At 37.2% G+C, this 18345-nt stretch overlaps 1 protein-coding gene across 1 annotated transcript in view; it reads right to left on the reverse strand.

Moving 5' to 3' along the window:
- NECAB1 (N-terminal EF-hand calcium binding protein 1) overlaps positions 1–18345 on the reverse strand; it is a 120805-nt gene that overhangs the window by 49324 nt on the left and 53136 nt on the right. The window contains exon 5 of the mRNA XM_004679741.2: positions 10602–10699. Within this exon, the coding sequence (XP_004679798.1) occupies positions 10602–10699 (98 nt within the window). The remainder of the gene's footprint in view (positions 1–10601; positions 10700–18345) is intronic.

The following is an 18345-nucleotide window of genomic DNA, read 5'->3' on the forward strand; positions in this document are numbered from 1 at the left end:
AGTGGGACTGGAGAGATGGACAAAGGTATCAAATGGGCAAAGGAGCATAGATTTTTCTGGGCCTTATGTGGTATGGGAAAAGTCCATTTTCCTGAAGGCAATGGGGAGCCATTGAAAGGTTTTAGGTAGATGAGTTAAAAGTCTTCTTTTGGAGAAGGAGTTCTAGTCCTGCAGGACGACATGGTCTATAGAAAACACTGGAAGCAGAATGATCAATTAGGTGTCTGTGGTATAGAATCACAGTGAAAACCATTGTGGTTTTGTCCCACATGACCAAGAAAGTAGGCTGAAAGAATAGGTTATGGATGTGAGCAACATGAAAGAGAAAACTGTCAGTACTTGGTGATCAATTTGGCCACAGGAGATAAAAAGATGGAAGGCAACAGAGATCCAAAGGGGACAGAGACATGAAAATCACCCCTTACTGGATTATACACATGTCTGATTTTTTAATTTAAAATGTTTATTATCATATTTAAATTATAGACATTATAAAGAACATTTGGTAGATGTGATTTTAGTGATCTAATTTTTTTCTAAGGATTTATTTATTATTACAGAACTTAGGTACTGGCCAGAGGTGTGGTGGGTGAGAGGATTCACCAGAGACAGAGTGGGGAGCAGAACAGGCAAATCTACAGAAATGCAGTGCTGAGGGGAGCAGCGGTGAGGGGAGCGTTGCCATGTGGGTCAGCTCCCCGGCAAGGAATAGAACTCGTGCTACAGTAGCTTTGGAGAGCTTAAACCTGTTGTGCCACCAGGGAGAGCCCTAATTTTTTTTTTTTAACAAAATCCTGATGCTAACAAATGTTTATTACACAATTACTATAACTCATATTTGACTAGATTGAAACTTATTTCTTTCCCACAATAGAGAATGCCTGTGAAGTAAACCATCATCCCAATTTCATTTAATAGAAATAATGAAAAAAAATAGTGATTTTTCAGATACAAAAAAACACATAAATACGTGAAGAAAATAAGATAAATTACATCATCTGAGGTTACAGACTACACAAAGGAAAATCCTTACATTAATATTTTCAGAATATTTTGCATATCTGACATTTAATTTGTTGCCATAATCCCAAAACTCTTGGCTTTTATCCACTACTTTTGGATCAGAACACGCAAAAATACGCTTGATTCGGAAGAGTGCTGGCAACCTTGGATGTTTTTCATTCCTTTGGATTGTTAACAAACAAATAGAATCACTGCTTACAAAACAAAAATAAATGAGCTAGAGGGCTGACGAACATAAAAGATGAACTACATATTGACTGTTTAAAAGGAAATAAAACCTATAAATCCTTATAAATGGTAGGATTTTAGCCCTAGGATAAACGGATGCTTTGATATACTCAAATCAATCAACATGATATCTCACATTAATAGAATGATCAAACCACAGAATCATCTCTTATTAGATACAGAAAAAGCATTTGATAACATTCTATGTTAATTCATGATAAAAATGGTTAATTCAGGCCGAGAAAGAACATATTCAACATAATAAAGACTGTATGTGTCAAACCCACAGTTAACTTAATATCAGTGAAAAGTTGATCAGGAACAAGACAAGGGTACCCAATCTCAACATTTCTATTCAACATAGTACTGGAAATCCTAGTTAGAGATATCAATCAAGAAAAAAGAAATAAATGCATTAGAATTGGAAAGGAAGAAACAAAATGATTTTCAGGTGAGAAAATTTTAATAGAGAAAATTCTAAAGACCCTACCAAAAACCTTTTAGAACTAATGAAATAATTCAATAAAGTAGCAGTATACAAAGTTAAATCAAAACAGCAGCTTTTCTATAAATTTAATGAAGATTGATCACATGTATAATAGCATAAAAATTATAAATTTAAGCAAGCAGGTGAAAGATCTATAGTCTGGAAACTACAAGGTATTAATGAAAGTAATGGAAGAAGGTACAAGTGCATAGAAAAAATATCTTTTGCTATGGATTGGAAGAATTAAGAAAAAAAAATAATACCCTACCATCTATAGATTCTATGCAATCCCTATCATAAATCTAATGGCATTGTTTACAGAAGTGAACAGAGCATTTCTAAAATTCACATGGAACCACAAAAGACCCTGATTAGTTAAAGAAATGCTGAGAACAACAAAGCAGGAGGTTATCACATTTCCTGATTTCAAACTATCCTAAAAGCTATAACATTCAAAATAGCTTGATACTGGTATAGAAACAAAAAAATCAGATAAATAGAATACAGTGTCCTGGAATAAAACAAGCACATATAGCTAACTAACATTTGCTAAGAATGTTCAATAGGCAATTGCTGGAATAATTAAATATTCAATTTGCATACCTCATTGCTTTCTAACCTAATGGGTCTCACAAGAATTGCTAATATATGTTGTATAGTATTGTGAAAGTGAACATCCTTGAACATCCTTATCTTGTACCTGAGCTTAGTAAAAAGACTTTCAGCTTTTCTACTGTTAAGAATGTTATTAGCTGGGGGTCTGTCATAGATGAGGCTTTTATTATGGTAAGATATATTCCATTTATTCCATTTTCAAGGGTTTCTATCATAGAGATTGAATATTATTAAATGCTTTCTCAGCACCTTTTGAAATGATCATGTGGGTTTTTTTTTTTTTTAAAGATTTATTTATTCATACAGAACTGGGGTACAGGCCAGAGATGCGGAGGGTGAGAGGATTCACCAGAGACAGAATGGGGAGCAGAACAGGCAGATCGACGAAGTCCACTGCTGAGGGGAGCAGCGGGCGGGCCAGGAGAGGTCTGCCGCGCCATGTGGATCTCCTCCGGGGCAGGCGGGAATTGAACTCGTGCAGAAGTGGCTTAAGCTTCCCAGTGCAGTGCTTTAACCAGCTGCGCCACCAGGGAGGGCCCCATGTGGGGTTTTTTTTATTTCCTTTTTGTGGATAAGGTATATTACATTGATTTCCACATGTTTAATCATCTTGGTGCTTCTAGTATAAATCTCACTTGGTATGCCATCTTCTTAATGAATTGCTGGACTCAGTTTGCTATGATTTTATTGAGGATTTTTGCAATTGTGTGTGGTTTTCTTTGGTTTGGGTATTAGTGTAATAGTGGTCTCTCAAAAAGAGTTTGGAATAATTCTGAATAGCCAATGCTTTATTTCCAAACTGTATACTTGATAAGACATTAATACCTCCAAAATACAAAGAATTCACACAATTCAGTAGAAAAAACTTAATTAATCCAGATTAAAAAATAGGCAAAGGAGTATATATTTTTTTCCAAAGAAAAGGCCAACAGTTATCTGAGAATGTTCAATATCATTAGTCATTTAGAGATGCTCAGCACCTTTAGTCATTTAGAGAGCTACAAATTGAGACCATGTTCATTAGAACAATTGTCACTAAAAAGATGAGTGTTGAGTGCTAGAGCGGATGTGGAGAGAGGGGAACCCTGTGCTGTTGGTGAGATTACAAACTGGCCACTATTAAAAACTCTATAGAAAATAATAGAAATATTCTGGAGGATCCTCAAAAAATTAATAGAACTCTGAATTTAAACTCAACAGTTTAAATTCATATATTGCCAAGGGAAATGAAAACTGTACCCCCATGCTCACATTATTAGTTAGAATAGCCAAGACTTGGAAAGATAAGCATGTACCAATGACTGCACAGCTAAAATTCTGAGTATGTGTATGCATATTATTTAGCCACAAATAAACGAAAGTCCTACCATTTGTGACATGACTGGAAATTGAAGGTGGCATGCTCAGTGAAATTCAGGAATCTAAAAAGGGGCCTCCCTGGAGCATGAGTTCCATCCCCAGCCAGGGAAGTGACCCACATGGTGCAGCAGACCTCTCCTGTCATCCGCTGTTCCCCTCAGCAAATGATTTCAGTAGATCTACCTGTTCTGCTCTCCACTCTGCCTCTTTGGTAAATCTTCTCCCCCTCTACACCTCTGGCCTACAAGTCAGTTCTTGTATATATGAAGAAATCTCTAAAAAAAAAATCTAAAAACTCAGAGAGATCAGATTATGGGTTGCCCGAGGCGGAGGTATAAAGGGAGGAGGAATTGGAGAAAGGTGGTCAAATGGAGAAACTTTCAGCTAACAGTTAAGTACTAGGGATATAATATATAACTTATGACTCAGTTAACAGTGCTGGGTCGTATAGAAGAAAATGTTGGCGTAAAACCTGAGTTCTCATGACAAGAAACAACATTTTTTTCTTTCTATTTATCTTTATGAGTGGTGTCAGCTGAACACACAGTGGAATCACTTCATAGCATGGGTAAATGCAACCATGACGATTCATGCCTTAAGGTTGTGATGTATTTCAATAAAATTGGGAACAAAAACAATCTTTGAAATGTGGTATCTTTGAAGTACTTCTTTTAAACTGATTTGTTCATGTTAATTCAAATACAAGAAAATGTATTTTTTACTTGCTACAGATCAAATCTATTGATATTGATTCATTATACATATATTTGTGCATATGGCTTGAAATTGAACTCTAAATTGAAACAATTTTCACTATGCTTCAGTATTGTTGTACTCAACTAAGACAAGGAATGAACACAAATGTCAAAATTTTTAAATCAATTTGATTTTTTAACAGATAGCTATTAATACAGAATAAAACAGGTGAGGATTTTCTCTACTACTCTACCCAACACAAACATACAAGCCTTAAAATATGTTCTCTTCTTTCTCTTCCCAGTCATGATTTTTGTTGAATTTTTAAGAAACTGAAGAGAAACTATATTCAAAGCAAAATGGGTTAAGAAGAAATTCACAGGGCACCTACTTGAGATTACTACCCATATCACAGTGAGTTATATAAGATTTTTTCTGGTCTCAATTTCCTATGTCCTTACAGGAATTAAAAAAATATATATATCCAGTAAAACGGTAGTGTTAAATAAGATTCTAAAAAGTGTTTCGCATAGTCTCTTCTATGTGGTAATTGCTCAGTAAACGTTGGTTAGAGATTGCTATATTATTTTGGTTCAATAAAAAAAGAGGGGTTACCTAGGTAAACACTTAATTTCACAGAGTAACAACATAAGCACTGTTGACACCTACACACACAGGCCATTCATGAAAACAATGACCTTCCTGTCAGAAGTTAGGCTACTTGCAGGGCCATTGGTAGTGTTGATGGTGGATGTGATCTGCAGCAAATTCAGACTGAAAATTTTCCAAGGCCAAAGAAACCCTGGGATCATGTCAGTTTTGAGCCTATTGGATAGCCCACACCACAGAAGCCGGTAGGGCAGTTAGAGCTACAGGCATGTGCTAGCACACAACTGGCGAATCCCTGACTAGATCATTCTAAACGGACATTGTACAGCCCCATCCCTCCACCAGCTGTCATCCTGCCCTACATAGCAGGCATGGGTACAGTGCTCATGCACTCACTGTGGTTTTGGATACACAACTCAGATTTGGCAAAACTAAATCAGCTTCAATTATTAAATATTATTTCTTATGTACAACAGCAAATAAGAAAGGGAGTGGAGAACTTCAATGTGACAGTAATTGATGCCTGTCAGATCTAAAATACAACAGGCTAATTTTTACTCTCCCTTTGCACTTTTCTACTTCAAGCAAAGTAAATGAGTCATATCAAGTTTGATCCTCGTGACAGAAGGAATCACATACTGTGCTGTGTATCCCTAAAAAGTGGTTACATTAAATTTTCTTCCTCTTATTTAGCTTTAACACTTCAAAAACTAGCATTTCAGAAAGAAGGCGATGACTTACTAAAGTAACTGTACTTCAGGCAAAATAAAGGAGCTTTTCTGTTTATACACTTTGTGCTCATCATTTCATTAGGCAATTAGCTCCCCAATCTGTTAAGAATATGAGTGCTCCAGCCAATGATAAAAGAGAAATAAAAGATTCCCAGGAAAGATGTAAACCAATTGAAAACCATAAGTACATGGGATTAATTAATTTCTTCCTGTATCTAGTTTCTGGTTGGAAATGGAGGAAAAAGAAACAAGGTTGGGAGATTTATCTGAAAACAAAGCGATGACAGAACAGTAATGAATTACTTTTCTGTACAAGGATTCCTGTGGGTTTGGGGTACACCAGGGGTTTGTCAATCAGCTAAATGTCACAGCTCTAGGAGGTGGTTGCAATTTTTTCCCTCCCTGAAGTCCTCTCAACTCATAATTATTTGCAAGGTCACCACCTGATACTTAGATACACCGTCAGGAAACACTAAATGCTGGAAATGCAGTCATTCACAGGCAGCAGGATCTGGCACTCATTGTCCATGAACCATGGCCTCTTCTGGATAGGAATCAAGCTTGAGTAGAACTAGTACCCAAACTGCCTGATTAAAGGTCAAAGCTAGTGTTTTTATCTTCTTATTCCATTAAAATCCTGCTCATGGTGAGGCTCAAAGCTGGTGTTTTTATCTTCTTATTCCATTAAAATCCTGCTCATGGTGAGGCTCATTAGGTCTCATCTCCACTCAAGTTTTATTTGTTTACACTGAGGACATTGATCTGCCTTTTGAATGTCAAGTTGATTCATGGCCTCTATCAATGCATTGAAAATAAAATATACCATTTTCTCACTGTTTTTTCTTTTTCAATAAAATATAAAGGATACATTACTATTTCATTAATGTGTATTGTGCTTTTTTGGTGATATAATCTTTTTAAGTTATATTTAATGCTATGGAAAATGACCTTGTTTCTCTAAGATTTTAAAATATAATCACTGAGTTGTGATACTACAAGTAGAATTTAAGAACTTATACTTCAAAGGTCAGATAAAAAAATGGGATAAGGTAAGTCAGAAAACTAAGGACTACAGAGATTAGTTAAATTTTCTGGAAGATTGATGAGATGGGCGGGTTCCAATAGTGATTAGTGATGTATCTCAATGTTAAATCCAATAATACCAGCAAAGGAAGATAAATGATATGTCACAGATAGATCAGTTCCCCAAGATGGCAGTTAAGCTAGTTATGAAATATATATATATATACATATATATATAAAAATCAATCATTTTCCAATATACCACCAATAAGTTAGGAATATCAAGAGGCAGAACATTTATAAAAGCAAGATAAATATAAAATAACTATGAAATAATTTAAAATTTTAATGAGATGTAAAAGGACCCTTGTATAAATGAGGAAATATATAAGAACCTGCACATGAAGGCGTGCTATTGCAACATGATGTGCCTCTTAAAATTACTTTGCAAATTTTAAAATTCTCCATGGATTTTTTTAACAATAACTTGAAGATATAAAACTTATATTAAAAAGGTAAAACCAAAAAATCCATTCTTTGGAAAAAAAACAATTCAGGTAGTCTTCACTATCATATTTTCAAATACAACCAAGTGTTCAAGAATTAAGACAATGATAGATTATACTAGAAGGCATAATTTTATCAGTGGTACAAGACTGTGAGCTGTCATGTAAATGTAGTGTAAGTATTTAGTAAAGGTAAGAGTGGCATTTTAAATATGTGGATAAAAAATTAAATCGCTCAAGTAGCAATTTGGGAATAATTAGTTAGCTGTTTGTTTAAAAAAATCAGCTGGAATCCTATTTGGATGCTTTTAAATTCTCTCCAAGTCTCTCCAAAGCTCAGAAGGTCTTCAATATTTTTGCTCTTAAGTATGTTGACTTCTCTCTTGGATGCATTTCACTAACTAATAAGAAAAGCTAAGTGTCCCTTATTTGACATGGTATGTAAATTCCCCTATTGTTCCATCTGCTTTGCTGAGGTCACAGACTTTTAAAAAAAAAAAATGTGTAACTTCCTTATCTAGAATGATTATGTACCACTTTCCTCTCGGCATTTATCGCCTACTTCTATAGATGCATTTATCGCCTACTTCTATAGATATTTATTTGTTCAGTTGTCTAAAAATTGAAAAGGAATTAGTGGTGTAGTAGTGTTTAAAGTCTCAGCACTATCAAGCTATCACCAGATCCCCGACCAGGAAGCTGACTGACATGGTGCAGCAGATCTTTCCTGTCTCTCCATTGTTCCTCTAAGCATTGTATTTTAGTCAATCCAGCTGTTCTGCTCCCACTCTGGCTCTGGTGAATCTTCTCATCCTTGCACCTCTAGCCTACACCCCAGCTCTTCTATGCGTAAGTAAATAAATCTTTAAAACAAATTGAAAAGGACTTTACCAGAGAAGCTAGATACCTTCCTCCAGCTAAATACCTCCAGCTAAATAACTGAAGAGTTCAATTGTTTCAAAGCCAAAATATTTCTCAGGTTAGAACTCTGTTGATACAGCTTAGAATTGATTATTAATGTTTGAAATGAAATTACAAATAAAAGGTTTCTAAATGAGAAACATTTGGTTTAAATCTTACTAGTAAAGATACCAGTAAATCAACTAACTGACCACTTTGTGTTTTATTTTCCACACGTATGAAATGAGTGTATTTCTATTCACTTAACATTCCTTACTGAGGTGTTAGGACACATGAATGAAATAGTGTTTATCAAAGTACATGGAAAACATTAAGGCACTATATAAATATAAATGTTAGCTGGCGTTTACATGCTATGTGTTTATATAACAGAGCACAAGATAAATTTTAGTTTGAATTCTATATTTACATTGAGATTACAAGTGTACCACATACTGATGATGCAAATTAGCACATCCCACTTTAGAGAGAAGAAAAAGGAACTGACAGACCTATTTCTTGTGAAATACCAAAACCATACAAACAGTTTTTGTTTTAGCTGCCTTCAGGCTTCAAATGACCATTTGGAATTTGAGCTATAGTGTTTTCTCTGAAAAGTAAGTAAAATAATCCAGATAACCCTTGAGGTGGGTGGGAGTTAAGTGAGGCAGAGGATGAAGAAGGGGAAATAATGACAGACTCTGTCCTGAGTCACCTCCTGGAAGTTAGGTTAAGCAGTCGGAACATATTTTATCCATTCTCTGACACAATAGACACACATACTGCATTTAAGACAGACCACAAATGGCTTACATTTCATTTTTCTTAAAAGCTTAGAACAGTCAGCCTTCCCTACTGAGACAGGACTTTTCATCTAGGTAAAAATATATAACAGTTTTCAAAAAGAAATGTTGGCTTTCTCACTCTGAAGGATTCATTACACTAGACATTATGGAGGAGATATCAGCTCAATAGTGACTTGAAAAGTGTCAAAATGCCTGCCATTTCACTCCTCTTTGGGCTATCACACAAAAATCTTTCAAAATTCTATTTGGCCACTCTTTTTAAATCAAAGACCTAATCCTTGATTAAACAACATGGTGATATGAATCAAATGCATTTTGAAGGGTTGGTGCCAAGAAAGAGACTTTGTGTTTAAAAGACCAAATAGTAGATTTACCTGGCTTTAAACCCCACAAAACTCATTATATTAATAAAAGAAGAGCATTGTTTTAGTTTAACTTGTGAGAAAAATATTTGTTTGCTTTACCTTTCCATTAAAGGAAATTTGAGAGCTTCTTAAATGGACTTAGGCACAAAATATTTACCTTTTGGAACTGTATATACATCCATTTAATCAATTTACTAACTCGATACATTTTGAATGCTTTTAAGTCATGTCCTCTGCTAAGCTCTCTGGATTCAAAGACACTGTGCTGCTTCTCCCAATACATACAATATTTTTTTTTAAAAAAACAGATTTGATAATTGTCAGCAAGAAACAAATGAGATACTCTAACAGAGGGCAACTACTTTAGATAAGGTGGCAGAGAAGACATTTATGAGGACCTGGAATTTAAGATGAGCCCTCAGTGATATGGCAGATAAGCTAAAAACTAGGTTTCATCCTAGCTGCTTCATTCTCCCATTTCCCATATTCAATCCTTGTCCAACTTCTGTTTTTATGATCACACACATACACATATATACATCTTCTGCCAATTCATCCAAACTACCAACATCTCTCAGCTTGATTAGTGAACTAGGCTCCTCACTCATTTTCCTGATATAATGCCTACACACTCTCCACCCTAAACCCAAGCTAAGTTTTGTATGATTTTTCCCAAAAGACCACATGAGTTTTCCCACGCCTGCTTAATATAGTGGCTGATGTATCTGCACTCAGGATACAGGTCTAACTCCTTAGGTTGTCAGTAACATCACAGAAGGTACGGCCTCTCTCTACAATAGCTTTCATCTTGTATCATGCCACTTTTGGTCTTCTTTAGTTTAGCTTAATTGTCAATTTTATTTCCTTGAAAGACCATGCCCATCTAGCACAGCGTCTTTGCATATGCTATTCCTGTGTCTGGTCCTCCTTTGCCTCGCTATAATTACTTCTTTATCTCTAAGTGTTATCTCCTCTGGCATGAGTTAGGTGTTCTGTCTTGTGTTTGTTTACACACTTGTCTCCCCAACATAATACATGCTGGTTAAGCTCTCTGTGTCTCAGCACCAAGTGTAGTGTTTGGTACCCAGTAAGGACTTTCATTGTATTATGAGTAAATACAGTAGCTCATCAATAGGAAGAAAAGTAAGTTCTGTGAGAGTTGAATGTATACTTTTTGGTCCATTAAGAAACAGCAATAATGTAAGAAAAAAATTTTCCAAGCAGTAGTAGAAAATATATTAAAATTTCCTTACTTTTTTGGTTTTGCCCATTGCCTTCAGGATGGAAAGATTTAGGTCTTCAAGTGCTGCCAGAACATTCTCATACTCTCCCAAATGCTGAGAAAAATATTCTGAAAAGTAAGATTGAAATGTTTTCATGTCTGCATTTATATAATCATAAACCAAAAAACCAACTTGATTTTCACCATAAACAAGTAAAATGAAATGCCAGCTATAAATGAAAACTGAAAGGTTTTCAAATGAGACTAAGATGTTAATGAAATGTATGTATTGACAAGACCTAGATGGTTACATTATTCTTGAAATGTTCTTTCTGAAGAAAAAAAAATCTTGATCCACAGACATAACTGTTTCAATAAAAAAATATTCTCAGCAGCATATTTTTATATTCCTAGAAAAGAGATGAAATGTGTATATCTAAGTGTAAGAGTTGTTAGAGATGGTATAGCTCAGGGTCACTGAAATTATTTTCTAATTTCCTCACTAAGGAGACGTGTCAGGGCAAAAAGGGCTCCAATGAACACAAACAAGAAGTTAGGGGAAAGAGTGCGGGCATCTAAATAAAAAAAGGAGACAAACCCCTCTCCACTTCATGGTATTTGTTCACTTGCTGATCCCATGCTATAACACATAGGTATAGGACGCCTTCTTGTGCCAACTACTATACTAGATTTAAATACAAAGGTGAAAAAAAGAACACCTCTATCTTTAAGGAGACTACAGTCAGGGGAAAGAAATAGTCCAACAAGCAATTGCCATACACATGAACATTGTTGAAGCCAATTATGTAAGAGCCCAGGAACAAGGTGCAACAAAAGTATAGGACAAAGAATAACCAAGTCCACCTGGCATAAATCCGAATCCAGTGGAGATTCCAATAGGATATGAACAGGTACGTACTATATCCTCTGCAGGATAATCAGAGGGAGGATAAACAAAGGCATGGAAGCAGACAGTGTCAGGTTTGCAGAAGAATGCCAGGTTTGCAGGGGAATGTCTAGTTCAGCACCATAACACAGGCAGACATAGGAGATATTTAAGAAAAGGCAGCAAGGTGCTAAAAATTGGTGATAAGCAAGGAGGTGCAGTATTGGACATACTCTTAGACTCCTCAAGTCCACCTCAGACCTCTTAGTCGTAAACTGTGTTTTTAGTTAAATTTCCATCTCAGATTATTTCATTGGTTTTTTTGAGGGGCACAGTAGGTACCTGTTGACTATCTTGTATGACAAGATCTAGCAATCAGGAGAAAATATATTTACACAGTAAGAACTCAAATACCCAAAGGGTATTTGGTTTGATTCACTCTTGACTCTTTGATTCCAAGAACCTGCATTATTTTAAGGCCCAGAGAGGGGATAATTTGTGGACACATTTAAGTCTGAGAAAGTGCAGTTCTGGAGCCCTTATTAAGAGTGAAGATTGCAAGAAGGTCTTGTATATTACATCAGAATCATTGTGTTGACTCCCAGGAATCATTTTTATAAACTCACTAGGAGGCAAGGAACAGATTAAATCTGAGAATCACTGGACAATGAGGAGCCATTCAAAAATTTTGAGGAGGAAAGTGACATCCTCAAATGTTACTATTTAAAAGATTGTTCTGAATGTACTGTGGAAGGTTTGGGGAATGTTGTTGGTGACACAAATTTGGCAAAGAAAATGATTACTGAGTGGCCAGGAGTGATTTCTTCACAGAGTAAGAACCACAGGCCACATCAAAGCTCAGAGATGGAAATGGGTGAGAATAGGCAGGAGCACTTTCTATTAGCTCACCCCAAAATGTGGCCAGCAGGGAAGGAAGGTCAGCGATGGCTTTGCACGTGCTTGAGTTGGACTAAGATTTTATTCCTGTTTTTGTGACTCATGCTTCTCATTGAATCATGATGCTAATGTGGGCCATGCAAATGTGTTTCATCCTTAAATCACAGAATTAAAGAGAAAGATTCAGAAATACTAATTCCTTAAAATTTTTGTCTTTTGGAAACTAGAATAACTTGATGGAGAAAAGACCTACTGATATGTGGGTTCTCTGGTCAAGAAAATGAGAGTATCATGTACAAGGAAATATTTAAGGACCAACCCTTGTCCTTGTAAGTCTTGGAAAAGTTAAAAAGTATAGACATCAGAGCACTTCAGAGCATGTCATAAACAAGTCCTCTGTCGGGAAGTGAATCATCTACTCATGGATATTCAATTCTGCATTTTCTGTGATAAAATACTAAACCAAGGTTAATTACCCTGTGTCTAATGTCAGTGGTGTGCCATAACCAAACTACAGGGCTTTTTGTTTTTTTCTTTCTATTCTGTATTTCAGATTTTTGAAGTCATGCTTAAGAATTCCAAATGAGGCCCTCCCTGGTGGCGCAGCAGGTTAAAGCACAGCACTGAGAAGCTAAAGCCGCTTCCGCATGAGTTCGATTCCCGCCTGCCCTGGAGGTGACCCACATGGCGCGGCAGACCTCTCCTGACCCACCCGCTGCTCCCCTCCGCAGTGTACTTCGTCGATCTGCCTGTTCTGTTCCCCACTCTGTCTCTGGTGAAGCCTCTCACCGCCCCTGAGCCTCTGGCCTGTACCCCAGTTCTGTATGTACAAATAAATAAATCTTTAAAAAAAAAAAAAAAGAATTCCAAATGAGGCCCTCCCTGGTGGAGCAGTGGGTTAAAGCACAGCACTAAGAAGCTAAAGCCACTTCCACATGAGTTCGAATCCCACCTACCCCGGAGGAGATCCACATGGCGCAGCAGACCTCTCCTGACCTGCCTGCTGCTCCCCTCAGCAGTGTACTTTGTAGATCTGCCTGTTCTGTTCCCGGCTCTATCCCTGGTGAATCCTCTCACCCTCTGCATTTCTGGCCTGTACCCCAGTTCTATATGAATAAAAAACCAAATCTTTAAAAAAAAAGAATTCCAAATGAAAATGAGAGGAACTAAGGTTCACAGCTAGGCGTACAGGGAGAAGAGGGAGGGAAGTGGGGCAGGGAGTACTTGGAATACTCGTACTCCAAGTAATCACATCTATGGCATCAATGGGGCTGCAAGAACATTTTGAAGGGATGAGATCAGCATTGATTTTTACAATTCACTTTGGTGATTTTATAAATGTTTCAGGCAGACACACAAGTCTGTAACAGGCTTACAGAGGAATAGCAACTTGGATTTTCTAGCACATAAACCCAGCTAACCCAGGTCCTGCTATGCAGCCCAGGCTCTGGTGAAGGCATCCACGGGCCTCTGCAGTGTGAGTTGGGTGTTTCTGGCTCAGCGACAAGAAGGAACCTCACCTATGACACCAGTGCCAATTAATGGTAGATTCCTCTACCCTTGGTTCCTATAGATCCTATTTCTAGACTATAAAAGTAATTTAACATTTGGTAGGCAACAGTTGGATGAAAAGTTAGATTACTGAATGTATTCAGCCTTGCTCTTCAAGCTTTTTTGCAGCTACTCTTTTAGATCTACTACTCTACCTATAGAACTTGCCTGGCAATTGTTCTTCACCCATCTATTAATATCTCAAAATATATAGCTATCCAGTAAAAGATCTCTAAAAGCATGCAGTGAAAAAGAAAGGTTACAAAAACAGTTACTCTGGGAGGGCCAGTTTTAGCTCACAGAATAGGAAACCAGAGACTCCATGCTAGGATTCAAAAACAATGACCTGATTAAACGGAACCATGTAGCTTCTGATAGGAATAAGACACAGATTAAAGCTGCCGTTTAGCAAGGTCTTCCTAACTGTGGGAGGAGTATCGGCATGCCGATACACTGCTAGCGGAGTGCACTTCACAAGAACCTCTGCTGAGGTGTTGTACTTATAGGAATCTACTGGCGTGAGCGGCTCGTATCAGAGAAAGATACTTGTTTCAATGTTCTTTGTCCAAGCAGAAAGTTGGAAATAACCTGAAAACCCATTCAGAGAGAATTGATTGCAAGATTAAATAGAAGGAAGTAGAACAGTATCTCCAGTATTCTGCTTCCCTGATCACACAGCATGATCTCACTGTAGGATAAATACGTAATTATCATTGTCAGTATAGGAATGTTGTCTGCAAGGATGCATTTGTAGCAGTTAGCAATGGCAATCAGTACAAGGGGGAAAGAGCCAACTTCTTATTCACTAACAGACAGTCAAAAGATGATATTCTTATTTCTACATCTACAAAATTCTATAATGCTAAGTGAGAGGCATTATTTTCAAATTTGAAATAAAAATATTTTTAAAATACCATATGATTTTTATTTTAAATTCCACATCCATGTATCATGAAGTGACACAATAAGTAAAGGCAGAAGGAAAAGTCTGATAACCTGGACCTTTTAACTGACTACTAAGGACAAGGAGGAGAGGCCTATTTTCTATGCCAGTCAACTACTGTCCCTCCCACAAACAAAGGGAATTTGTGTGGGGTGTGAGTAGACATATTTCTCTTGATAGCACTGAAACATTTGGTTTTGACTAGAATCCAACTTAAATATTTACTTTATATTCACAAAATAATGAGAAATTAAACTACTCTGTGGGAATTAAAACGCATATTCTTCAACAGAGAGGGGGAGGATTATAACACACCCATGAGTACAATCACTGCGTTTAAAAATAAAGTAATTTCATTGAATTATACCATCCCTTAGCTCCCTAACTAAAACTATGGAAGGCCAGAAGGGGAGGAAGAGAGAAAGATTTTCCAATAAATACAAAGTAGATTCCTGACCTTTTCCCATTTTTTTAGAGGACAAATTCAAAACATTCAAATAAAAAGAGGATTCAGTGGCGATACATCATACTAAGAGGATAAATACTTTTTAGCAACACTATTAACCGAAGACAGGATATGTTAACTCCTGATTTTTAAAAAATGGTTATTATCTAATTAGATTCACTGTAGGAAATCTAAAACACCATGTCATGAGGGTAAATTCCAGTTTTGAGAAGAAGCCAAGCAGAGGTAGTCAGTCGAGCTGAGAACATTTGATTTTTGAGGGAATTGAGAATCCCCAGAATTCTCATCAGCCCTGCGCTGCTCTGTAACCTATTTCTCTTTCTGTGTCCCCAGTGGTGGGGCTCATGAAGCTTCTTTTTGAAGCTAGCATCAGGGAGATGCTCTGGGATCTTCACATCACAGACAGCAGGTGGTGATGACATATTTCTGGGGTGTCCTATGTAGGGGGGACTCAATTTAGGGATAGAGGTCCAGTTACAAGTTGCAGTCATTGCTCAACTGCTTCAAGAGACCTTCTGTCTCTGTGACACCCAGTTTGGCTCATCAGAATGGCCTCAAGAGAAATGCCAGCTCAGGGCTTTTTGAGGGTCATCTTCAGTAGAAAGATACCTAGGCATTTTGAGAAGGTGAACCACGCAAGTACTGCTTTTCTTGTCTCCACAGACTGGTTTTGTGACAGTAGTAAGTACCTCCTCCTTGTTCTTTTCTATGCTGGATTTAGCTCCTGAAAGCTTTCAGTGGGCAGAAAGAGGTACACCCAGGACTCCCAAACCTGCCTGCTTTAAATAAGTACTGTCATCTGATACATCAAGACAAAACATGTTCTAGTTCATAAGACCTTAAATGGGAATGAACATTAACACTATCAGAGTTCAATAAAGAGAAGAGAAAGAACATAATATGAAATACCCAGCTACCCATCCCATCATGGGTAAAAGCCCAGCCAAACAGGATTGGCCCAAAGCAAGGTCACTGAAGCCCAAAGCCTGCCACAAGTCTAAGGCACCCCCTGGGGAGGAGAGCCCACAGGAAAGGGGCAGAAGAGGTGAGGCAAGCCTGGAAGGAAAGGAGCAACATCAAAATCCAAGTCAAGATAAAGGCACTATTGTTAGCATCCCCAGGTCTCTTACCCTGGGCTCTGTTTCTTTCAAGTATCTCCTTTTATGTCCCCAAGTCCCTGGTTCAAGTCCAAGTAATTGCAGTTCTTTCTTCACTAGCCTCTCTGCTCCCTGTGCCTCCTCCCAGCTTTCTTGATCTGCTTCTCACTGCTCAGCTCTGCCTTCCCATGAATGCAACAGGGAACCCAGCACCTCCCCTTTCTCTGGATATCATACTGCTGTACTTCCCTGTGTGCCCTTTCTGGAAAAGCAAATTGGGAGTGCCTGACAGGTCCAGGTCCTCTCACAAGGACAGGTTTTTGGCTACAGAATGGCTTACCTTTTTTGGGTTTTGGCCTTGGCTTTTATATAATAGTTTATTTTTACATCATTTGTGCCTTTTTCCATCTCAGTTGTATCCTGGTGGGCTTCCCATCACCAAATCACCAAATCACCTGTGTGCCATCACCATAGTCCAGTGCACTTCCTCCTGTCCCCTCCCCCCCAGCCTTGGCATATTTAACTTTATCACTAGCATTAGCTTTCTTGGCTCCTTTCTTCTCTTTAGCAGCCATCTTCTCGGCTTTTTTATCCTCCATCTTACAAGATGGGAAAGAGAATCATGGCCCCAGTTTCTGATTTATAAACTATGTCACTCTAAATGACAATAGGTAGAAACGTAGCACACTTCTATAGAACACTGAGTATCTAAATCTATGGAATGTTTGCTTTCTCATGAACGATACCTACCTAGGCAAAGGTAAGTGGTAAAGCATAATTATCTGGATGATTTGAAGAGATGATTACTTAGATTTCACAATGTAGACATTTGAGGCAAACGGGTCTACCACCTCTATTGAATGAAGACCCCAGTCGCAGTCTCTACTTCACCTCTTACTAGCAGGAGCTAATAACAGACAGGATTGAGCCTCAATTTTATAGGGATCACCATCATCAGGAAAACTGGTCCACTCGGGCCCTTTGGCTATTTGGCACAGGTAATGCTACTATGTAGATGGGCAACAGTCTGACAATGTTGTCAGGATTTCTCCATGGTTCTTGGTTAATGTTTCATACCAACATGGCTTGCTTCGATTCCCTAGTACCTTGCTACTATATAAGCTGATCTTGCTATTCTCTTGTAGTCTCTCACTGAATAATAGACAGATACTGTGCAGGAACAGAAAGAACCATCATTTATAGCCATTGGAAAAACCTGAAAGCTTATGTTTGGTAATTATCACATTCATTTCATGTTTGAAAGCCTGCATTTTGCTATTTTGTCCCAGCATGACATCTCTTGGTGTTGTGCTACCCTTTTGATGAAATGGAAAATAGCCACTCAAATATTATAGTCTTTTCTATGATTTTAGTAAACTTTAAATATCTAGCAATTATAGACTTTTCAGGAAGTGTATTTGGCTTCATTTAGAAGCTTCAAAGAAACCTATCTAACCATTAAATTATTTTAGGTAGCCTAGACAATAAGATCAAACTTGGATAAAGCTATTTGCTTATACATTTATCTTGAAGCATAAAATTTATAACCTTCCAGTTTTCAAAGAAATATTGCTTTTTCAATTAGAATACTTACAATGTTCCATAATATTTTCAAAATAAAGAATCTCAAAAATATCTGTCTTGTACATTCCTAGCCTTTTACTTTTGTTTTCAAATACAAAGATGGAAAAAAAGAAAAAGTTGTTATATCAGCAATTTGGAAATGTTTCTCTTGCAGTAAGTTCCTTATCTTGCAACTGACATTTAAAATTCCAGAATGGTTTAGGCAGGTATGACAAATTTGTTTTACATTCAAGGGATCAACTTTGCAAAAACAACAAAAGTCACTGCAAATATATTTACGATAATGAAGTTGCATTAATCAATTGAGAAATATATTCATTTCAAAATTAATTGTACTAAGTTTGAAAGCAA

The sequence above is a fragment of the Condylura cristata genome, unplaced genomic scaffold, assembly GCF_000260355.1.
Source record: "Condylura cristata isolate star-nosed mole 26May11 unplaced genomic scaffold, ConCri1.0 scaffold00009, whole genome shotgun sequence".
NCBI classification, from domain to species: domain Eukaryota; kingdom Metazoa; phylum Chordata; class Mammalia; order Eulipotyphla; family Talpidae; genus Condylura; species Condylura cristata.